Source organism: Vidua chalybeata, chromosome 1 (genome assembly GCF_026979565.1).
Source record: "Vidua chalybeata isolate OUT-0048 chromosome 1, bVidCha1 merged haplotype, whole genome shotgun sequence".
Classification (NCBI taxonomy): Eukaryota; Metazoa; Chordata; class Aves; order Passeriformes; family Viduidae; genus Vidua; species Vidua chalybeata.
The window spans coordinates 110911717-110936767 of NC_071530.1; the positions used below are offsets into that span (position 1 = coordinate 110911717).

Sequence of the window (25051 nt, forward strand, 5' to 3'; positions counted from 1 at the left end):
CAGTCATGTGTATTTAAATATGCATGTGTGTATATGCACACACACACAGAGACATATATATTTGGAGGGCAAATTGGGTTTATACTGGCTCTTGTGTTGCTTTTAAGAATACAAATGACTGATAAAAAATACAGTGTCAAAGTGAATCAAGTCAAATGGAGAGACTGAAGAGATAAATTACATCTTTTCTTTTTCTGTTCTTCTCTTCCATAACCATTTGAATATGGGGAAAGCCAGTGGCTCTAGGGTGGAAAGCTGAAGCCAAGTTGAGACGTGTCTGCCATGCAAAAATATAATTCTATTAGTAAATGTAACTAAACCTCCTGGGAAAAATAATCTAAATCTGAAGCACTTCCACATTTTTTTTAATCTCTAAATCTTCCATTGCTTCTTAATAATGCCATTGCTTCTACTTAGCTGTTTTGGTTTTTTTTTTTTTTTTTTAATATAATGACTCTTTTAAAGGCAGATGGAAACCTCATGATGAAACAGTGCAGAAAAATTCCTAAGGGTCTAAAGGGCAACATGCACAAAAAGAATACAAAAGGATCACATTCTCAGCCATAACAGTGCTAAGTCTGGTTTACACAAATCAGAACCCAATCAACAAAGAATGGGAGTACAGAAGTCTGGAAATTCCTCTGCTGTGATTTTAATCTTATGAAGCCAGTCAAAGGGAACTCATGTAGTGAAAAAGTGTACACAAAAGTCAGTATTAAAGAACACAGTAAATATTTCTTTCTTAAATACTGAAATAGTGAATTAATTACTTTTTGCTTGTATTTCCAGTTGATTTTCTGGCAAAAAGCAGAATTTTAAATGAGTGGAAAGGATAATTAGAATTTATATTTAGAATTATGGGTTACACTGATGTAGAACTAAATCTAATTCAATGAACTTTAAAAATTATTAGCTAGTCAAGCTTAGGGAAATGATTCATTTTCTAATGTCTGAGTGATATAGTGAACATAGCAGTGAAGCATGTAGCATGCATCAGTGTACAGATGTGAGTATACCATTCATGTCTGTCTTACATTTATTTTTACTGCATTAGTCTGGTTTGGGATTAGCAGAGAAAGAGGCACAGTCACAGGTTCCATGTCTTTCCAGAGTCAATTCATCTTTTAGTTCTGATCAGATGCAATTTTCTTCCTTAAAATTATGAGTAACAATGAACAGAGTAATTTTAGAAATATTGATGAAGAGGTAAATTTCTATATACTACTGTTGCCAGTGCAGTTAGACCATCCTATGTAGGACATGATTGCATACATTAAACAGGATATCCCTTATAAACATTGTGCTCCCTAGCAGAGTAGACTGAAGATCACAGAAACTTGATTTCCAAAAACTTATACAAAACTTCATTATGTAGCCACATCATTAATCCTGACAGAATTTAGAAGGAAACATGTCTGCAATTTTGTTAATCTCACAAATATTGGTTGTCTCTTTTCTAAAGCATGGTGACATGTCCTCACTGATGTCATTAAGTAATATCATTAATTCACATGGGAAGCTGTGAGGTAATGCCAAAGAGTTTGGATGATGGATAGAAGTTGCTCTTGTGCAACTCTGGACTCCTACTGCCTTACAGTAAGATTCAGAAAATTCCAAGAAAAAACACATTTCACCATTTGGGTGTTAAGAGATTAACATTAAGAAGCAGATGAACTTCGGAGAGCATGTTCATTCTCACCTTTGGAAAGGAGCTGAACACTAAACTGGGGCTGAAAACTAAAGTGGGGCTGATAGGTGTTTTAGGGGCTAAGTGTGCCATGCAGTGTGTGAAGTCATGTTTTACTTAACGCAGCTCAAATAAACCAGGTTTTCTGTGATGGCAGGTGATCACTGCGAACCATCATGGCTGTAAAAGGAAAATGAGGAATGAGAGGAATAATAAAGTTAAGCTATTGCATGCTTCAAGACAGCTAGGGGAAGAGTTGGCAATGTGCCTTTTTGCCCCAAGACAAACTCTTGGGTGAATTTGGGGTTTATTAGCATTTATGCGTTGTGAATTGATAGTAGAGAGCCAGGTACAGCCTCCCCTTGAACAAACCAGGGACAAAACTCTTTTCCATATCATAACATATGTCCTTCACTCATTCTGGATGCAGGCATATTCCCCATTTTTCAGTAAAGTCCTTCTTCAAGGTCCCTGGGGGTCAGGTGTATCATTTAAAAGGCAATTGTCAGGACCTACTGACAGGTACAGATGAAGTTTGTGCAATGATGTGAGCCCTGTGTGCTTTTTCACTTTTGTTCCCAGTGCTGATTTTTTCACTTACTTGCAATCTTCTAGGTCCAAAAAATTCCCAAAGCACTTAGGATAGGGAAACCATGAGTGTGTTAGATCTCCCAGTGCTACTGTATCACAAATAGCAGTAATAATTATCACTGTAGTGTATAATGTGATCAACAGTTTAATACTGAGCTTCATATACATAATAAATCTGCTCTGAGATGAATCTGATCTTTACAGAACAGTGTACTGATGTGTGTTCCCACAAAGCAAACTTTCTTTTTAAAGGACTTATTTCTCTGTATGTCAATCCACATATGTCCTGTATTACAGTAAGTGATGTCAGAAATATGCATTTTAATCGAACAGATTCTCATAAAATGGACATGTAAAATATGTCAAATTCTACTTTTGAACAGGGAAGGACATGGTAAAATTTCCGTTTTTGCTGTCAAAATGGCCTTGGCAACTCTTTGTGGAGGAAAGATCATGGATAAATTAAGATGTAAGTGATATTTTTTACCTGTTAAAAATTGTTATTGTTGGAGAATTAACAGTACAAATAGAAAAGAGGGAATTAGGATAAACTACAGTTCCTTGGCTGGATTTGGGAGTTGCCCTATGTATATCTCTAAGTAAATCCCACTACATGTTTGGTTGAACTTCACACTGAGGTTTTTAAGGACAAATTGCATAACTTCAATAGTTATTATTGGTGGATATTATTTTTTTTCCATTGGGGTTATTGAATGCGGAGTACAAATAAGTGCCTCAATATCATGAAATATAATTTAACATTTTCTTCTGATTATTTTTAATAACATCTATGTCTTTTCACACATAGAAGACAAATATATTTATGTACTATTTATATTTTCTTCCACAGGGCATTCCTATGCTATGTATTTTGGTGAACAGATTCTCATTTTGTAGGATTTATTCCCAGTTCCCCAATAGCAAATACATCGTTTACTTGTAGCTGCAATGGAAGACTTTCTGTTTAGTCATATGATGTCAGGTCCAGAACACCATTTTCTAGACTTTTTGACCAAAAACCTTCAGTTTCCACTGAGCCTTCTATCTGACCTCAAGAAAACTGAGTTTACAGACCACAGTTGTTTAGAGTAGAGAAGTAGAAATCCCAAGTGCTGATTCAGTCTTCCAGATTTAGTGCCATTTTTTAATGTACTATTTCTATGTAGAAACTCAAATACAGACTGAGCTAAAGTTACAAATTATAAATTGAGCACCATTTGTTCCCTAAGCTGCTTTAAGAATAGGAACTGGGTCCATCCAGTGGAGGACTGAAGTACAGTGATGATTTTTTGGGTCAGCAATCCCGGAGTCCTGTTGTCAGAATTTCCCTTCCAGGTTCCTGGAAATGAAGCAGCTGACATGACAGCCTGAAAAACAATAAATGTTCTTGAGTCAGAGATCTCCTGCTAAGCAGAGGATAATTTTAAACAAGTGGAGAAGTAAGGGCTGACAAACTGACATCACTGCAATAATAAAAGTGTGATATTTTTATACATAAGAAAGGGGGAAGAGTGAAAAATAACACATTGGCAAGACCTTCATTGCTTTATGTGTCCTGTCCAAGACAATAATAACTGACTTAATGAACCCATTGTCAAGATTCTGATTTGACATGGTAAACTGGCAGTAGGCAAAAAGCTGATGTAGCGTATCTTGTCAAATCAAAGCTTTCTTATCTGATTAAATTACTGCCTCATGCCATGCATCAGACTTTCCTTAAAAATGACCATGCACAAAGAAAAACAAATCAGAACTATTTTAGTATTAAAATCAGCTACTTCTTAATATGCAAATAATTCTTCTTGTTCTCTATTGAAAGAAGTCAGAAATAAAGATGCAGTAATAACGGAGGTTTCCATAAGCCAAACATGTTTGCTGCTTCTCTTTCAAAACAGATGATACTGAACTCAGAGCAAATCTGTAGCTCACACTGAAGCTGCTTTGTTCTTTCCTTCTCTTTTCCCCCCTCAGATATTTTCTCCATGATTTCTGACTCCAGCGGGGTTATGGTTTATGGCAGGTACGACATGTTTCTGCGCGAGGTTCTCAAGCTGCCCACCGCTGTCTTCGAGGGGCCTTCATTTGGTTACACGGAGCAGTCAGCAAAATCCTGTTTCTCACAACAGGTAAATGAAGGGCACAGGGTCTCAATCACCCCTCTCAGCAGGCCAAGACTCTTCCTGTCTTACACATAGGTGCATATTTGCCCAGGAAACACAGAGCTGGATGAGGGGAAGGTCCACTCCGCTGATTTCTGGTGTGTAGGTTTGGTGCCTTCAACAGGAAGCTGGTCTCCATAGGTTCCCCATATAACCATGAAGAGAGAGGTTTAGTCAAAACGTGATTCAGAGCAGGATCTTGACTTATGTTCCTAAATTAGGGAACTTCCTAATTTAAGCACCAATTACATATATACCTTTAGGTATTATATATATTTATACTCCAAGATATGCAGTCCTCCACTCCACTTAGTTGGTGTTGGCATAAGCATACAGAAGACTAACTTCTGCATACAAAGCTGAAGTTCCACCAAAAAAAATCAAACTTCAGATTTTTCTAGTGATAGACACAAGTTTAGGAGTGAGAAAAAAATCACCTTAAAACTCTTTTGTAAGTGGTAGTCAGTATGTATTAGAAAATCCCTAGTCTCTTACCAATAACACCAGTGAGATAGAGTCAGGAAAGCAATGAATTTATCCTGAAGAAAATACAAGATTTTTCTGCAACTCAAAAGATGCCATAGGTACACTGAGTACAGCACATTGGCTTCAGCTAATACATAGCACTTCAGAAGATTCTGTAATTGTGGCTGGTTGTCCAATTCTCCAGTGGAGAAAGGGACAATTCCTCTGGCTCTTGCCAGATATATATATAATAATATATACATATATACACACATATATAATTCCATACATATGTAGTAAGGGAATATGCTGGAACTGGGACAATGTTAGAAATAAAGTTGTATTTTCCTTCTCTTTATCCTTGCATTTGCTAACTGAATACTGTTGAACAAGTAAGTTCAATGGAGCAGGAATAGTGTCATTTTCATGCAAAATAGAGTCTAATTTTTTGTATTCTCTCAGTTTCATCACTAATCAATAGGCACTCCAGTCAACCAAAAGATGCTGAAATTAATTTATTGAGTCATCTCCCAATTCATTTTAAATGGTAATGTTTGCATATGTGAAACTAGTCTTGTTTCACAGAGGGAGACTTAAAACAGCACTTCATCTTATGTTGACGAATTTACATGTTGAAGTGACTTCTGGTAGTTTTGTGTTAAAAGAATGAAAGAATGCTCTTGCATGGGAACAGGGTATTCAAGCTTTGCATGTTGGACATGCTGTTATTATAGATAAAAAAAAGGAATTTCTTTTCCTGAAAAAATTTAATTCAGGCCTCATTTTTTATCTCAGTAGCCATCAGAAATGGCACTTGCTTTGAGAATGTATCCATCTGAGTGGACCAGATGCATTAAGGTACCTTTAGAAACAGCATCTTCAAGCAGGCATTAGATGGTTTTGTTTACAAGCTGCACTTAGAGCTAACAAGAGTTAAGTCTCTGACTGATGTAGATACACAGCAGGTTTACAAAGCTGCTGTTTTGCATCTGGAGGCAGCCAACTCTTGTAAATCTAGTCTGATATTTCACTTAAATTAACTTTATGTAGTTCTCATTACATCCTCACTAGGGATGAACAAGAGTTTTGAAATGAAATTCAGATCTTGATGATATCATGATAAATGGTACTTACAGTCTTAGTCACACACAAGTCATTCTTTCTCTTATATCGCATGTAGCATTATCAGAAGTTGATAGCTTGGAATAAGTTTGGCACTCTCACTCATTCTCACAATGGGTCACTTTTGCTTACCAGAAGCCTTTCAACTCTCTGATATATAGAGATTCTTCAATTTCAGGGAAATAAAAAATTCTGGGAATTATCTGGTTATGGTGTCAAATCCATTCAGTTTACATCTGAAAGGGTTTTTCCTTTTGCAGAAATGTTTTATTATTCCAAATTCTACTGGTTTACTTGATCTAACCATGTATTTTCCTCTGCCGGTGAACTACTGCTAGATTGAATGTTTATTCAAGGTAGAAACAAGAGTGTTTCCTCATCAGCAAAGTTGTGGGACAGAAATGCCCAATTGCTGGAGCAAGTGACTTAATGTTTCAGAATACAAATCTGTGGCTCAAAAAGGAGTTTTATCATCACCACTTTCCCCCATAGGAAATATTATATACCCTCCATAGGTAGGATTGATATGATGTTATACTGTACTTGTTTTAAACAGTATTGTTATTATTGTAAAAAACACTTTTTTTGAAAAAAAATTACCCCAAACTAAAAAGATAGACGCTAACTGCATTTTCTTAGCACTTGTCTAAGTGTTATTCCACAAACCTAGACTCCATCTGTGTGTAGTGTATATTTAGAAAACAGCTTTCAGTTTAAACTTTCCCAGCAGCTGAAAGAAAATTGCAGGAGGAAAATGTATGGAAATTGCTCTGATAGTGTCCTTTTAAGGGACACTGCTTTTTTCTCTAATCCATAAAATCAGTGATCACCAGAGCAGTTTGGCCATAAAGCTGTCATTGCCTTATTTGGTGCCAATCAGATTTTAAAGTTACAGCTGCTTTCAAAAGCCCACTGCATCGTGGAAGAGCTGTTATTGTTTCCTCATCTATTTGCTTGTTAGACTGGTTGTGTGTATCCCTTCAAGAGCAGAGGGAAGATCTAAGGCTACTCAGCTCTGCAGTAATGGGGCACTGGAGGTCCTTTCCATTCCTGGGCTTCCTTCTACCTTTTTTTCCCCCTATGCTCTCAAGTTCTGCTGCAGACAACACAGACATTTACTGGCAGCATTGGTCAGCACAGCTGTGCCAAGCATCCACAGCAGAAAAAGAAATCCACATCCCCAAAAGAAAGATCCTTTTCTCTGAGCTGATGCTTACAGCATAGGATGCTTATTTGGGAAGTGATTATCTACTCTCCATGGCTGGGAAGATAATTCATACAACAAGCAGGTGGTAGTGTTTGACTGGACTTTCACACTGCAGTTATTGTGGGAAAAGGTAGTATTCCAGTGAGATTTAGAGCTCATATTCTGGCTATTTTTTGTTCATTAAAGAATCAAGCCCATTTTCACTGTAGCCTGAGGTATTTTCTCCTATGGACAAACATCTTTATATATTTCCAAATATCTTGCTGTGTTTCATCCCCGAGGCTGTTGCAGTGTGAGATTTCCATTGATCCGTCAGTGTATAAGAGAAGTAATGTTTTTATTTACATCTGGTGGTAATTGTGTATAAATGGAGCACAGATACTCCATCTGGAAATCTCAGCTCTGAAAAGAATTCCACAACACACAGAGACGATACATGTCACTGCATAACTGCTGCTCAATTTTCTCATGGGGTAACCATAGTTCTTTAGCAAGTTGAAGCAGCAGCTTATGCAATCAGATATGAAAATTTAGCCATCCCTTTGGATATGGGGATACTACTTAAATATGTATGTCTATAAAATATATCTACATATATTCTCAGCAGGACTCAATATTTTTGCATCTTAAATTTTATTTAAGGAAGGCTCATTTGCTGATTGAAAAAGCAAATGATCTAAGATTTATGATTTCTTTTTCCAGACACCTAAGAAATTTAAGGCCCTAGATTGCATTTTTAAAATCAACAGGGATATCTTAGAGTTTAAATTTCTTTGAAATTTAAGGGGGCTTAAAGGCGTGAAGAGTTCAGGAGCAGTTGCAGTCCCTGAACATATGCAATCTTGACATCCCACAATCAGAGCTCACCTATAACTAGTTGCCATTGCTCCTTAGACAAGCAAAGTTTCTTAAATTACAGCAACAAATTGCCTGCAGTGTTCTCTCCTTATTCTATATTTCTTTCTAATTTGTAGTCCTTTGCCAGTATTTTCTCTCATTTTCTTTTTTCGAGTACCGACAGCAGTGACTTTTCATTTGAGAATTGGTCATACACAGTGATAGCCTACATGCACTTGTACTTGTCACACAATACTCAAAACAGATGAGAACATGCAGAGTTGAATACCACCCTTAACCACAAAGCATCTTCAGGCAGTGACTCTAGAAAAGAGTCTGGAAGTGAGTGGGAGCTAAGTGTCTCCAACCCAGCCTTTTGAGAATGACTTCTAGTCATCAGTTTTATCATTGTACCGACTAAAAATAGTCTGGAAAAGCTTTGCTAGTATCACTTGTTCTTTTCAGTAAATCAGGATTACAGGCAAACAGTGTTTGAAACTTCTTCTGAAGTGTTTCTGTAGAGACAAGATGAAATAATTTTGCGATGTCTAATTACTGATTTTTTTGTGCATGTTTGTTTGCTTGTTTGAGCAGAAAAAAGTCACATTAAACACTTTCTTGGATACTCTCATGTCTGATCCCCCGCCACAGTGTCTAGTGTGGTTACCACTTCTGCATCGACTGGCAAATGTTGAAAATGGTAAGTAAAGAGACGCTGCCAAAACACGGTTACAAGAATAAACTTTGGTGTGATGATTTTCACACTCTGTAGATGGTTTTGTAAAAGCTACTGTACTGGGTTCATTGACTCCATGTGCTATTTTTACAGTGACTGGTAAAATATTTGAAGAAGTCTGTTGGTCATTCAGCCAGGAACATGGCTTAAATTTTGCTGTGCTCAGGAAGTTAACCTGATCGTGTCTCTTCCTGTGCTCTGGATAAGCAAAGAGCAATAGGACTTCATCCATTCATACACTTATATTTGGTAAACTATCAAGACCACAACTTTTATTAGCTATGACATATGGCAGCAGAGAGGGAGCAGCTTGGCAGTTTCCGTTCATACAGTATTCCTGGCAGGAGATGTCAGTGCAGTGCAAAACACCAGCCAAAAGGTCCTTAGGAGGGATCTACTCCTAAGTCTACACTGCCAGACCATATCCTCTGAAAAGGAAGTTCCCTGTGGATGGTGTGCATCCATTTTTGGTGATAAAAGGAAAAGGAGGAAAAGTTGTAAGTGTTCCTGTGCTAAACAGGAACAGAAATCCCTCTTCCACGGAAAGCCACCAAGGTGGGTAAGGTGATGTTCCCAAAGTCCTTTTTGGCTACAGAGCAACCTATCTATCCCACCTTGCTCAAGCTCTTGTCATCCATCTCTGTCCCTCACTAGTTTCACAGTGTTTCCTAGCCTAGAGCAGAAACCCTTCCTGCTGCAAAAGTCTGGCAAGGAATTAAACCCCTGACACATTCAGCAGTGATCCAAATTTTCCCAGACTGAACCTTATGACAGAAAGGCAGAGGGTGCTTGGGAACAAGGGGATGTTCAGTACCCTGCGGTAAATTGGGTACATGCTGTAGCAAGGAAAGAGGAACAGAAATAGCAGTATTGCCTGGAACGTGCTTCCAAATATCTCAGTTGGTGCTTTAGCATCCTCAGTGACTTGCCTCCTTGTCACTATCTGCTTCTGAACAGAGAACAGGTCCCTCCAAAGGCCAGCTTTACAAATCTGGACATCCAAAGCTACATGTTCAACTCCATATATAGGTACCTAAATGACACCACTTGTACAGATGAGAAAGCAATAATTAAAAGACAATAACACATCTAAGTACACTTTCATCCTTTTAGTAGTCATGTAGCTAAGTTTGACTTTTCCTCCAAGATGCCTCACTTCAGCTGCTTAAAGCACAACAAAACATTCAGCTTCTCCCAGTGGTGCAGCTGCAGTGGATTTTCCCACATAGAAATTTCCTCTGTCATAGAATAGTTTGGGTTGAAAGGGACCTTAAAGATCATGCAATTCCAACTCCCCAGCAGGGACATCTTCCACTAGACCAGGTTGCTCAGAGCCCCATCGAGCCTGGCCTTGAACACTTCCAGGGGTGGCTCATCCACAACTTCTTCCGACAACTCAATCCACTGACTCATCATCCTCACTGCAGAGATTTTCTTGCTAATACCTAATCTAAACTTAGCTTCCTTCTGTGAACCCATTCCCCCTTGTCCTATCCCTACACGCCCTTGACAAAAGTCCCTCTCCAGCTCTCTTTTAGCCCCTTTAGGTACAGGAAGGCTGCTCTAAGGACTCCCTGGAGCTTTCTCTTCTCCAGGCTGAAAAACTCTTTCAGCCTGCCCTCATAGGAGAACCCTTATCTTCGTGGCCCTCCTCTGTATTCTGTCATGTATTCGGTTAGACACTGAACACTGAACACAAACTTTTTTTTTGCTGCTGTGAGCAGGAGGTATGGATGGATACCAGCTCAGAAGTGAAGAAGGGCTTAGTGCCCAATGTTGCCCGTGGCTTAGCACAGGTTGCTGTATTTTCTCAGGTCAGGGCTGTCGGCAGCATCAAACGCCGCAGATTGCTTTAAACAAAGAAGGGAACACCCTTCAGTTTGGGGTTTGTCCATAAACTTTTTCTGGGCATTTCTTTGTTTTGTTTTTTGGCTCACCATTTCTTTCTCCCGCACAGTCTTCCACCCCGTCGAGTGTTCCTACTGCCACAGCGAGAGCATGATGGGGTTTCGCTACCGCTGCCAGCAGTGTCACAATTACCAGCTCTGTCAGGACTGCTTCTGGAGGGGCCATGCCAGCGGTTCCCACAGCAACCAGCACCAAATGAAAGAGTACACGTCATGGGTAAGGAAAGGCTCCTGCCTCGCTGCAGACTGCTTTGCCCTCCAGCCATCAGAGAAGCCCCCAGCCACAGCTCTGGGCAGCTGTCTGGCTCAGGCAAGCTGGGAGCCAGGCTGGCACTTTGGATTAGTGACCCTGTCTGGGAGGCTCCGGCCTTGGGAGCCATCGGGAGAGCGTGGAGGTGGGAATGGCCTTTTCTGGGTGAGGATCTGGGGTGCCTGTGACGGTGCGTGCCGCGGGGAGGGCAGCGCAGGAGGGGCTGGCAGCAGGGCAGCAGGCTCATGGCAGCTTCTCCCGTTCCCACAGGATTCATGGTAAAATTGTCATTGGCTTGCTCTATTTGGCTACGTGTAAATGAAATGATGAATACTTAATGCTCATTCATCAATATTTTCAGTTGAGTGGCTGCAGCATATGCGTAGCATTTGGGATGATCCTGGCACTGTAGATTTGAGCGTGGTCACAGGCTTAGATCCACAGTAGTGTTTACTATAGAGAAAAGCTCGCTTCAGTCTTTTTGTTGTTAATCAAAATAATGCAGTGTTTTTCCTAAGCTGAAAGGGAAGTATCAACAGCTGCTGGAACCTTAACCTTCCCTGAAGGGCATGAGACTTGGGGACTCAGCTTTCCATGGACTGGAGCAAAGCCCCAGTTGCACCCCTTGGTTAAAAAATCCTTCAGGATTCGAACACAGACATCAGCAAAAAATACCTAATTAATCTCAAACATTTCAAAAGTATACTGTTAAAAAAAAAAGGAAAATTATGCATACAGCAAAAGTTCCCATTTTTATGGTACTTTGAGTTTATTATTTAACAAAGTTCTGAATTTTAATACTTTAAAAATGTCTGGTTTTCTGTTGATGGAACAGGCAAGGGTTAAATTGGACATGGTTTGCTCTGTATGCCAGTTATACAGCCCTGCACTGTATCCCAGCAGACCTGCATCTGTAATTGTTTTTGTGGGTCCTAATTGCTGCTTGTTGCATGGACACAAATGGCTGGAGTTTAGTATCTGAATAGGAAAAGTGCCTACTATGTAGCTCAGACTCCATTCCTAACAGCAATTTGTGCTATAAAATCCATTTTTTGCTGTAGCCAGTGAGGTGTAATTATAGGTAGGAAGTAATTGGAAAACTTAAGATTTCTGCTCAGTGGAAGACAAAAATGTGACCACATGCCTAGCGCTTTCAAATGTTTCCTTGCCAGAAACAAATGTTTTGTTTCAAGTTTGAAGTTGCCTTTCTCTAACATTCATTAGCATTTGTTCAAACCTGATTAGCATTCTCCATAATGCATCACTATTGAGCTCCCCATGCAGATTAGAAGTGTTTATGGGTGCAGTGGAAATCAACTGTTCTCAATTCAGAGTGAAATTGCATTTGTAATGAAAGAGAAAGAGCTTGAACTTTACGTATTTAGGTTGGATTTCTCTAGTAGAAATATTTCATTATAGACTTGGTGACAGTCAAAAGTCTCTGCAGGATGTATATGCACAAATACAAAACCCTTTCTGTCAAATTCCAGGAAGATTTTTCAATTTCAGCCTGTCAAGCTGTGTTTTGGGGAGAGGAGACAGTGTAAGGATCACTAAGCCTCTTTTACTGGCAGAGAACTGAATCACAGAGAGCTGAGTTGAGTCCCTCACACAGCCTAAGAGACACCTTGGATCTCAGAGATCCCTTAGAAGGGAAGCTGAGTTTAGTCCTCAACTGCATATTCTCCAAACAAAACAGAAAGCAGAAAATATTAATTTTTTTTTTTACACGTTGATGAAAATTATGCTTCTTGCATATTTTTCCCCATCTTTTGGGGAAAGTGACAGTACATCAGTCTCTTTTGAAGTGCTGTTGCCACAGTGGAGGTGAAAGAGAAGCTTTGTAATAGCAGCAAAACAGTACAGGGTACTGGAGGTGAGGAGGGAAATACTATTGAGGGGGAAGAACAAAGCAGCCTGGTGCCTGGCCCATATCTGGGAGGGAAATGGTGTCCCATACAGTGTATCTACAGGGACCAGCATGCTCAGATCTGTTCTCCTTGCATTCCCAAGCTGGTGAGGTACAAGCCAGCACCAGTCCAGGTGACACAAACTGTGCTGTTCTTTGTTCAACAATGCCTGAGTGCAGCATTGCAAAAAAGCCATGGCAACTTTCCCTATAGAGACACCCCCAGCCTGCTCTAAAGGCTGCTGAAGGTAACAGTAATTCTTTCCCAAACACAGCACTCTTTGCCTTACCAGACTCTCAGCGTGGGAGGGGGGCAAGGGGGATGTCAGTCCATAGGTCTGTGAGCTGTTAGAGCTTCCTGTTGTTTTGTGCTTCCTGTAGCAGAAACAGTATGCACCTTACTTGTCCAGATTACCTCTACCTTCCTTGTTCCTCCCAGAAATCACCTGCTAAGAAGCTAACTAATGCACTTAGCAAGTCTTTAAGCTGTGCTTCCAGCCGTGAACCTTTGCACCCAATGTTCCCTGACCAGCCTGAAAAACCTCTAAACCTGGCTCATATTGTGTAAGTATCTGTGTGCTGTAGACAAAGTCAGCTTTGTTGTAGGAGTTGCTTGCACCGAGTGTAGATACTACACCTCTGACCAAACCAGGAGGCAGATGTGGTTTGTCCAGCTCGATGCATCACAAGTGCAAATTTGCTGGTGGGGATATTTAGTGTAAAAGTGTTCTTCTGGTGTGACTTCACCTGTAAAAATCAATGGGATATGTACATACAATCTGCTACTGAGACACAACATTGGTATGTCCCCATTCTCCTCAAGAGATGTCCATGCAACTTCATGGAGTTTCAGCACTTTGGGATGTATTGATGCTGAGAACATCAGTTCTGTCATCTACAGACTCTTAACTTCAGTGTATCACAGGTCAGTCTTGACACGAGGCACCAGAGAAAAGTGAAATCAGACGAATTTTGTTAAAAATGGTGTCAGAGTTCTCACTGACTTGAGTGGAGCTGTGGCTTCACCCAGCCTTGAAGAATTGTGTTAGTCTGCCCAAAACATGGGTCCTCAACTGCCAAGTCACTTGATAAGAGTCTATTATCCTTATGTTTTGATATGTTGAAAAAGGAAGGTTATTTTTTGGTACAGTAGCATGTCACTACTCCTTTTCTGCAGGACTCAAGAAACCCAAAGCAGAAAGAAAGTGTATTTGTGCAGGGTGAGGAAAGTACCACTTTGGATGGGCTTTTTTCTGAAGCATGTCTACTACCATAGTGGCAGACACTCTGATTTTCTCATTTATCGACTTGGCTTACCTTTGCTTCTTGGGTCCTTTAAAAAAAAGAAGGAAAAAAACCATTAAATTTCCCATAAAATTAAGAAAAAATAAGACATTGGTTGGAAAAAAGGTACAAAGAAATTAAGTTGGAAAAAATATTCCCAAAATGCTGTCTTTAAAGTATTTCTCTTATTCTGGTATATTTCTTAAGAAAATATCTTTCTTAACCATGTTCCCAGGGCTCCTGACTGAAGCATTTTGGGCAGCAGCTAATAGAATTGCATTTCCATGTTGCATACCTACATTACTGGCTGCTGGAACTGCTCTAGTCTGTAATTATTATACATATTTACCTTTGTCCATCCTGAATACTTGTATGTAGCATCTCTAAAGGCAAGTGCACACCAGCCACTGTGGGCTGTGCAACACCTGGAAAGTTCACCCAACCTGCCTGGCATTTTAAGGATGAATTATGCTGATGGTCTCCCTTATGTGGTTGTAGCACAACTTCTTTAAGGTGTAAGAGAGCGCTCTGGTCTTCAGAGACAAGGTGCCTCTGACAGATACATAGTGCCAAATCCCTGTCACATTTAATTGTCAGCTGAAACCCCTGCACCTCTTTATGGAAGAGTTGTGGGAGGATGTTGTTCTTTGGCAGAAATGATCTGGAGTTGGATCTGCTGAGCTCCCTCACTGCTGTGCCTGGCCCAGCTGGCAAGTCAGTGATAATTTCACAGGGCAGATTTTGGCCATCCTTAAGGGAAATGGAGAGAGACAGAGAGCTTGAAACTGAAAGAGAAGCCTCTGTTCCCTGTTGGCAGGGGGATCTTGAAGGCCCGGGGATATGTCAAAATATAAAAGGTAGTGAAAACCGGGCTACTGTGAATGGATTAAATGCATTTAGGCAAGGCAGGGGGAAGGTACCATAATTAAGTAGGAACTGATCCAATTTTTTGCTGTGAAATTAACACCTTCCCTTATTCCTAAATATACAGACAATTTAGAGTGATGGGATGTGAGAACAAACCACCATCTATTCTGGTTTATGACAGTTTCTCTTTATTCATAGATTGATGGTAATATAACTTGGCAATATATATTGGCTACAATGATGCATGAGTGAGAAACCTGTAAAATGTGGAGGTATCAGGATCTACAGCATAATTGACACAAATTAACTGAGGGGAGAGCTATGCTACAGAACCTTGTTGAGAATATCTTCTTGCTGATGCAATTTTTATTTTTAAACATAATGGAAGTTGAGAGAAACAGCTCTGGGCAGGAATCCAGGCAAAAAAAGGGGGTTTATATTTGCATTAGATGGAAGAATTTTGGCAACAAAACAGTATCCTTTTCTTAGCTTCCAGCTTAAATGGGGACAAGCGCTCCCTGCATTACTATAGAGACTTTCCTTTTGTTTGTTCTTCCACCTTTGCCTGGCACCAGACAAAAAGATTGCATGGCTTTTTTGTTTTACTGGTGCCACATAAAATTTTGAATTAAGCAAGAAATACATCTAAAGCCTCATCTAGAGAAGTAGTTATCAACGTGTCATAAACCTGATGGTAGAACTCCTCCCACTGACAAAAGGGTCGTTTTTCCTCTCTGTACATAAGAATAGCAACATGAAAGAAAGTCCAGACAGCAGAGATGACAAATGGCATGGCCATGGAGGTATTTTTAAAATCTGTTCTGCACTGGCTTGACTTCATTTCCATCTTAAGCCTGTGGGAGCATTATTTTTGAAATCAATGTAAACAGGTTAGAGCAGTCTGGAGCACTTTGGAAAATTCCTGCTATTTAATTGGGTTTATTGCTGTGGATATATGTTGTGCCATAGCATGCTTTTATTACGTAGGATATTTCAATAGCATCAAATGCTTTCTGTCTCATTGAGGACATCTAATTCAGTATCACTTTTATCAGAAAGCCTAATCACTCACTTTTAAAAATAACCTCAAAAAGGTATAATTTATAGTCAATAGCTGAGTTTTCCTTTGCTTTGCAATAAAGTCTGTTGTTCTGTCTTACCACATCACACAACTCTGTGTGTTTGAACATCCATTTGATAGTCAAGTGGAATCTCAGGACTGTGACAGTGGGCATCAGCCTTTAAGAAACTTGCCTTGGAAAAGCTCCAGATTAGTTTAACGTCATTTTTTTCATTAAGAGAATTGACAAAGTTATGTTAATCAGGAAACCTTAGCAAGGTCTTGGAGTTTAAAGACATTTGTACACAAGAGTAACTTTGCTTTTGTAAACAGATTAATGACCTTTTATACATAGAGGTTTTCATGCTTTTTGCAGAATCAGGGTCATAAGAATGGAGTATGTCCAATGTATTACTTAGACCATATTTGTATTAAACTGACAATTTAATTAATGATCTCTTTTCCATTTTATTCTGCTGCAAAAGAGATACTTGGTGAGTATTTTTCTTCTTTAGTACACTTGTTGAAGGAAAAACTTAAAAAATTGTGATAATCTCAGTATTACCAAAAAAAATAACAGTAAACACTTCTGTATAAGTACATGGAAGACTGCCTCTCAAATTCATGACTGATCAGAACAGAAGTTTTTCATGTGGTTCTGCAGATGCAGGGTTAGGTTAAAACTGTATTTTCATATAAATAAACAAATAAATAAATAAATAATGCTCTTTCTTTTCGCAGTTTTAAACTTCTTAAAATCAGTGTAGCATTATCATGCTGAGAATTCATTTGGATGTTTCAAACACCATATTTTTGCCTGTTTTATAAGAAACTACAAGACAAAATATATAATAATAGTTCAGTTCCATGCAGAACTGGGTTTCTTAGAAATGCTTTGGTTGACCAGTTGTCTTGCACAATTGGAGCCCAGTGAATATTTTGCAGATGGCTACCATATTTCAATTTGCACATCTGCAGAATTCAAAAACCTAGATAGGTCTTCCACAGAGCCTAAAGGGAATATTAACCAAATTGAGGTCTGAATTATATGTGGCTTCAGATTCAGCTCATATCTGATTGAAAGCTCTGTGATTTTAATAACATACCTTTTAGTTGTTCCTGAGTGGATAGATCTTTTGCCCAATGTTCCATAAGAAGTCTGCTATGGAGAAATTTCTCCTTAATGGATACAGAAGGAAAAAATTACACACAGTTTATTTTTAAGAGTAGACAGTAAAAGTAAGCAGAGGAAAATTCCTTCTTGTTTCATTTTTTTTTTTGTAAAAGCAGGAAATAAAGAATATAATAATAAAATCAGCATTACTAATGGGTCCTCTTGAACTAAATACTTACTCTAAATTTTGACTTGGGGTTTGATATACTCGTTAAAAAGCTTTACCATCAAACCAGTTTAAAATTCCACATGTATTTTATGAGATGCTGAGGGCTTGGGTACACTCTGGTCACTATGTGAATGTGGCAGCATGGAGCTTAGCACAGAAATGAGTTCATGAAAAGATGTGTCATTTATTGGCAGTTCGATGCTGCAGACCTCCATGCTGCCACAGAAAACTGACTGCCAGTGCTCATCCTGGCTGACTGAAAGCAGGGGCTGCACCCTGGACTGTTGCCTCTGGAAAGGAGCAAAAGCATTGTGGCTGTTCTACCAAAGCAGGGGAAAAAAAGTCGAGCAGGTGGCTTGAAACTCACCTCAGAACACACAAAGGCATTATTTCCCTCCAGGCCTAAGTACTAGTGTATTTTTATCAACTTTTTAAAACCACAGCATCTATAATTGGAAACTATTTCAGTGTAAAGCAGAAGATGCCAGTTGCAGTGTTACTTTAAACAAGCTCATTCTGTTCTACATAAATACTGTTGCTGATGGAGGGGGTTTTGGTGGAAAATTAATGCAGCTGGGTATTTTGCCTTTCAGGCCCCCCCGACCTGTAACCAGCATGAACGACACACTCTTCTCCCATTCTGTTCCCTCAGGAAGTCCCTTTGCAAACAGAAGGTGAGTTCTTATCCTTATTTATATCGAATATGATAGTGGTGGAAGTTTCAATCTTCAGTTCCCTCACAGAGGTAAAAAAACCCAAACCCTCTCACACAGTAAAATCAAGAGATGTGAGCAGAGAAATGCCTTGGTTAATTTGGACTGATACCCAGGCATCTGAACAGAGAGCTGGAGTTAAGGCACCCCAAACTCCCCACAGCAGAGCACTGAATTTCAGCTTTCATTTGAACCATTCTGACCCACTAAAATGTGCTCACATGCAACCCCAGGCGCCCTCCCTTAGGGACCCAAAATGGGCTATCGGTGAGAGGCCATTTTGTAACAGCACTATGGGAATAGGAGCTGGGATGTGCCATTGCCTACTGGGAATGCCTGCATCATACCACAGCATATGGATGAACAAAGAGAAGATGTCTTCATTCTTCCAAGATGTAGCAAGACATCCTTTCTCCTGTTAAACCATTCTGATTTTCATTAAAATCAACAAGGAAGAAGTAGTCTTGGAATATGGTGACTGATCCTTCAGTAAACAAGCCAGGGAAGTCTCATCAGAGACATAAATCCCAAAGGGGAGGTGCTTGCAGCTGATTGTAGATTTCAGCATTTTGGCTCATCCAGCCAAAATACGTGTGTAGCATTTGCTAGCTGTCTGACCCCATCTATGTAAGCCTACAAATGCACATAGGCAAGAAGGGGGCAGGAAAATAACTTCCTGCTGTCTTAGGGAAGATGAGCAGTGTGTCTTCCTTGGGTGCATTTTATTGCTTGATTCCTGCTGTGTGTGTCAGTGCTTCAGCGTTCCCAAATGACTAAACACAATCTCTGGGTATGCACAGCTACATATTTTAACACCAAAACCTGCAAAGTCAGAGTAAAGATGGTTTACTACTTCTTTGATTTATGAATTTTGTTACCACAAGCTGTAAACTGTAAATTCTGTGTTATCTCATTGCGAGTGGGTGGGACAGAGATGCTTTTTGAAAGCCAGTCCCAAAGCATCCCTCAAGGCCAGATGTGCTGCCTATACAGAGAGACTGCAAATGCAGATTCATTTCTGTTGTTGGAATATATGGGGGCTTATGAGCAAGGCAGGGTAATGTGTTTGTAGCCTCTCCAGGAGAGGTGGCTAAGAGCAGCACTCTTTAGGAATGTTGCTGATGCTTCTGTTTATTCCCAAGAGGTCCCTGTGCTGGATCAATTGCTCCTTAGGCGAAGGACCTGCAGTAACACTCACAGCACTGTCTACTGTGCTGCTTGTGTCTCTTTACCTGTAAAATATACCTGATTATTTTACTTTTGTCTTCTTTAGTAACTGACTGCCTTTAACTATGAGGTTTAAACATACATGCTTCCTGAGCTGTTAGAATTCCTTTTTTTCCCCAGGAAACACTCCTTGATGAGAATCCCCTGAAGGCAGGTGATAGCACCATCTGCCTCAAGCATAGGTACCCAGACTTCCTTATAAGTGGATAGTGTGACATCCCTCTACAGTTAAAATTTTCCATGATGCAGCAGTCATTCTGGCTCTTTTAGAGTTAATTGTACGCTGATATGTAAGGTAATTATATTGATTGTAAATTAGAAGTTTTGTAACTTTTGTTTCATTGACGTAGCAGGATTTTAGGAGTTTGACAGCTTATTCCCAGTATTTTTATTTTCACTTTTTATAAATTTAATTTGCATCTTTTATTGGAAAGAAAAAGCACCCTACAAACAGCCGAGTCAGTACTCTTTCTAAATAAATTGGATTTATTGTTACAAACCCTCTCTGAACACTCAGCTCTCTGTGTATTCTTTTTGAAGTATTAACAAGGTTTCATTGTTTGAATCATTCAGGTTACTTGGGGGTATAAATGCAGCCAGTCCTGTGGCTGATGAGCATTCTCTTATAAAGCTGTATGTAAATCAGCTTCACAACAATTCACGGTCAGTATGAGAGCACTAACATACTAATCGCAGTAGTTCTGTAGCTCATGCACTAAATCATTAGCAATTCTGCTAAACTACTCAAAATATTCTTTAAGGAAGGCTCTGATGGGCTAGAGGGTTTCTGTGGCTCTAATTAGTCTTTTGAATAGACTTCCTGCTGGCTGTGGGCTTTGCCAACTTCTCTTGCTTCTGCGCAGCACAACTCTTTCCTTTTACCTTTCACGTAGGATTAATATTAATGTGTCCAGTGTAAGTTGGAAACATTGCCTTTGAAAACTACACCTTTATGGTTCCATCATCAGTATATGACTTGTCTGTTGTGTTCTTGACCGAGGAATGAAAGATGCTTGCACAAAAGCCTGGAAATGACTCCAGGTCTTACAGCCAGCCTCCTCTGCCTCAGCTCTCGCTGTGGGCAGCTGCTGTTCTGCCCTAAGTGCTGCTTGCCAATAACCCTCCCCAGAGCCCTCAGCTTTGCTTTTCAAAATGACCACAGGAAAGGCAGATTTAGGTTCTATTGAAGCTAATGAAAACTTCCCATTTACATAGTGAGCACTGGATTTGAACCCATGCTTCTCGTTGCTGAGCCCTTTTTCCAGCATTCCCTCACATCTCAGTGACCTAAAGGAAGATCCCGTTTCATTCTGTGTAAAAGAAATACACTGTTGCATAAGAACAGTTTCCCCATCTCTTTTTATGTAATATCCTTTCCTTTTTTTTTTTCTTATTAATCCCTGAGTGTTAACTATAATTCAGTAAGAATTATCTATACGAATGTACTTTTCTGCTAAATGCCAAGATTTTCAATCTGGGTTAGACTAATAACTGTATCTTCACTCATTCTTTTAAGTTTTACTGTTACTATTGCCCTGGGAAAATCAGGCCCCATTACTGGAAGCTCACCCTCTTGAACATCAAAGAAACAGACTTTGATGGTTCTGTTTGCAATTGTGCTGATTTTATATTAAATACTCCATGATTTATATTATAATAAGAAGTGTACAAACTCAGAGTAAAATTTTGAGCTGGATGTAATCAACGCTAAAAGCTCTGCTGGCTGTGTTTTCACTGGAGATAACTTATGGTTACTTTCATTTCTGTTGCAGTCTAGTCCAGAGGCTTCGGATAGCTTTAAGTGACGTTTTTATGTAATTTGAATGTTTATTCAAAGGAGAATTGGCAGAGAATGTCATTCATAGCATTCCCATGGTATTTATTTCAGCTACTTGTGTTCACATAAGAACACAGCCATTCTAACCAGTTCCTCCCCATAGTAGCAAATGCTAAATTCAGCACACCAACTCATTCTGCTGCTGGAAATGGATAGCATCTCCTAAGTTCAGCATACTACTATATTTCTGGATACACGGGTGAAAACTGGAAATTAACTGGGAAGATGGAGAATCTTGTTAGAGAAAAGATCTTTGATAATTGGTAAATGCAGTGACAAATTGTGGGTAACAGCTGAAAGGAGACGGAACATTACATACTACTTACACTTTAATTGCATCTGAAGCACAGATTTCGAGTGGGTACACAATTACTCCAAAGCTCAAAGGAAGTTGTGTTCAGGCTTTCCCGAAGATGCTTTTTAATTTCTTCAAACTGCTTTAGAATTAAAGTCCACTTAAAATTTCTGTGCTTGTTTGCTTAGTTTGAGCTGGCAAGTCCATAAGAGAGCTTTAATGAGGAGGTTGGCTTAGCAATTACAAGCACCTTTCTTCTTTATGTATACAGTGTGGAAATTGGTATAAACAATATGCTCTGTACAGCTGAAGAACAGCTTTAAAGCAGTTGTATTAGAAAAGAAGAAACAAAAAAGTCTGTGATCTTCTCCCAAATACCAAATCATGGTCATTTGCTGTGTTGACAGCTAACATGATTAAAACCACAAGGCCTGTAATTCTTTTGCTGTAGCTAATATTCAGGGGTTTACTCTCATTTGTTTTTGCAATTTCTGATGCCCTAGAGGGCAGCAGAACAAGGGAAGATTACTGCAGAATAGGTAATGCCCTTGCAAACCCAATGATTTGGATATGTTACATTAAAGCAAACAAACTTAGCATTATAGAAACTTCTGTCCGGTCAAGAGAAATAACTCTATACAATGAATTAATGCTTTTTCCTTATTTGAATAATTTTGTTCCCATGCTGCAGTCTGTCAGGCTGACTTAAAGTGCATAGCTGCCATAGTAATGGGTACAATGTCCTGCTCTTTCTTTATAAATGTTTTCTTTAAGCTATTGAATTATAGTACTCAGGCAGGATAAGATGAAACAGAATGTTCTTTCTTGCATTTTTCTCAGCCCTTCCTTCACAGCTAATGCATTTAGTTCTTACAAAGGAGTAATAAACTGGAATAAATGGTGTCATGCAACACATTCTGGTGAACTTGAAATGACTTGACAATTGTGTGATAGATAAAAAGAATGCACTGTGATATCAGATACCCATAGCCAAGGAGAAATTGAATCTTATTTAATGCTGAGTCAGAATGGCTGGTGCCTTTTTTGAACTCCACATAAAAGTTAAAGTAATTGGATATTCTACCTGGGCATAACAAGAGATTAGGCCAAATTTCTACTTGTCAACTAACTTGGAGCAAAACATACTGGTTGCTGCTCTTCTCCATGTTCCTGTCCTACGAAGGTGTGTGGTAGACTTCAACTGCATGCTGTCTTTGTGTGTTTTTTTCAGAACAAGATGAGAAGCCTTATTTCAGCAGAATATCAGCAATATTCTACCTGGCTAAAGGAAAGGCTTATATGCTTGATTGTATAGTAGCCAGGTAGACACTAATGAGGGCATAACATTTACACCAGTATTATTAGGTCTGTATCTTTATAGACGTCTGCTCACAGCTGGAAGGTTTGTCTCTAAATTTGGATGGAGGAGCATCATTTGGCATCTTAAAAGATGTTCCATTTTAGCAGGAATATATCTTTAAAATATCTGTTCCAGTTGGAAATTCACTGTGGCCAGAACAATCTCTGAAGTATTAGCTGTATTTTGGGGAATATGTGGAGGATGTAGGAAGATGTGGAAGAACAAGAAGAACAAATGTCAGCTCTTCCAAATGAAGGAGGGTTGAAGGTGGAATCAGGGACAAAGGTGAAAGGGATTATAAAGGAGGCAGCCTAACCTTGGTATCCAAAGATACCAAAATTATAAAAGAGTTAGTAAGCATCTGGAGGATAATAAACAAGAAATAAGCACCATAGATTTGTCAAGAACAAATTGTATCAACCAAACTAATTTATTTCATTGACAGGATGACTGATCCAGTGGGTAAAAAAAGAAGCAGCAGATACAATACAGGTTGACTTTAAAAGGACATTAAACATAGTCCCAGATGACAGAGAAGTACTCAAAGGAAATACGCACATAGGGAAATTAGTAAAAGAGCAACATTGAAAATTAATAATGATATTTTCAGAAGTTTGCTGATGCTTTAGGAGAAGGACATCTGCTGGGAATCTTGAAAGCTGTCCTAAGTTAGACACTACGCACTATTTCTCACAGTTGCTTAATGGTAGCAATAGAGTGAATATATCCAATTTATAGGTGGTACAAAGGTTGAAATAGTTGTGGAAAGGAGTGCTTGGAGAGCAGTTTCTAAATAAAAGAAAAGTAACTCAGTAGCAATGGTAGTGATTGTTGTCCAAATTATCTGAAATCAATTACAGGAAATTCAGTAATTATAAGTGAAAAGTGCTGTAGAAGAAAGCAAATAGTCAAATAAAAGATGGGAGCATAATTGGGTGGATAGAAATATTTTAACAGAGGACCTAGCAGTTGCAGTGAACCACAAACTAACTGAAGTCAGCAATACAATTGCTAGATTGCATTTGACCCTGGAACATCATCTGGAAAGCCATTAAAACTCATTCCCCAGAGGAGGAGACATCTGCCTAGAGGTTTGCTTGCAGTTTAGGGCAGCAGCATAGGGGTACATATGCAGCATATCTAGAGTCCAGAGGAGACACCCAAACATCAGTAAAAGAGAGAAAATTTAACTTGTGAGAAAAGGTTGGAAGATTAAAGTTTGCATGATCAGCTAAAAAGGAAAGGGGCATGGATAGACATGGTATCAGTTGCTCAGCGAATAATCCTTGCTCGCCTGTCTCTCCACACTGACTGTGTGGCCTCTGGAGCATAGGAGACGGGAATTTGTGGTTAGTGGAGGGCACACTGTTAGAAAGCAAGGCCCAAAATCTGCCCTGGGGCCTTTGGTCTCCCACTGTGGCAACATATTTATCTGTACTGGCAGATTTATCTGCCTGTATTTATCTGCATTTTTGGCTGAAATGGCACAGCCTGTACCCTGTGAATGCATTTCCTTCTGTAACTGGGAAGAAAAAGTGTGGAAAATGCATCTTTCTAATGGCATGGCACATGTTTATCTGCATGGATTTTGCCCTAGTGGAAGTGCAATACACGTATGTAGCATGCTGATGGGCAGAGAAATGTGAAACAAGGTTTTTTTTCTTGCTGTGCAGTACAGCATTTCATTCAGCTATCTTACAAATTTATTATAAATCAACAGGCTTGAGTTCTTAGGACAACCTTTGGTCCCATCCTCTTCAGAGCCCTACTGCCAACCTTGCCCTCCCAAAAGGAGGGGAATTACACAAATCTCACCTCACTGAATTCCTTCTTTGTCCCAATATTGAAGGTTTTGAAGATTACCAGGCACCACATTAACTGCCTACACACACACACAAACCCATATACCCCTGGATGCACAGGTGCATCCATGTTCCCACGCCCATGAGGTGCCAAACCAAAAAAAATGTGAGTAATTTTTTAAAAATAAGAAAGTAAAATAAAATCTTGTTTTGCTTGGTTGTTTCTTAAAAACAAACAAACAAAAAAAAAAAAACTGCAGCATGAAAAGAAAAAGAACATTTTCAATGTTTCTCATTTTTAGCCAGTGGTAGCTTGTTGACATGGATATTTAAGTGTTGGGAAACAGGCAGTTACTGCAATTCATTAAATACTGTAATTAGGAAAAAAGTACA

General features: G+C 39.3%; 1 protein-coding gene and 1 long non-coding RNA gene across 22 annotated transcripts in view; one reads left to right on the top strand and one right to left on the bottom strand.

The window, feature by feature from the left end:
* The window catches only part of DTNA (dystrobrevin alpha), a 227532-nt gene that overhangs the window by 163984 nt on the left and 38497 nt on the right, over nt 1-25051 (top strand). For 14 of the 21 annotated variants that reach the window (XR_008429855.1, XR_008429856.1, XM_053937820.1 and 11 more), the window contains 7 exons: nt 2662-2747; nt 4250-4404; nt 8663-8768; nt 10762-10928; nt 13310-13434; nt 18018-18098; nt 19938-20027. Coding sequence is in view for 19 of the 21 variants with exons in the window: in XM_053937820.1 (XP_053793795.1) it covers nt 2662-2747; nt 4250-4404; nt 8663-8768; nt 10762-10928; nt 13310-13434; nt 18018-18098; nt 19938-20027 (810 nt within the window). In the remaining 2 variants the exon portion in view is untranslated. The other 7 variants (XM_053937905.1, XM_053937976.1, XM_053937898.1 and 4 more) reach the window with 5 other exon arrangements.
* On the bottom strand, nt 3402-10821 carry LOC128785417 (uncharacterized). Its single transcript, XR_008429867.1, has 2 exons — nt 10742-10821; nt 3402-3645 (listed from the first exon to the last, which is right to left on the bottom strand). It is a non-coding gene; the product is annotated as an uncharacterized LOC128785417 (long non-coding RNA).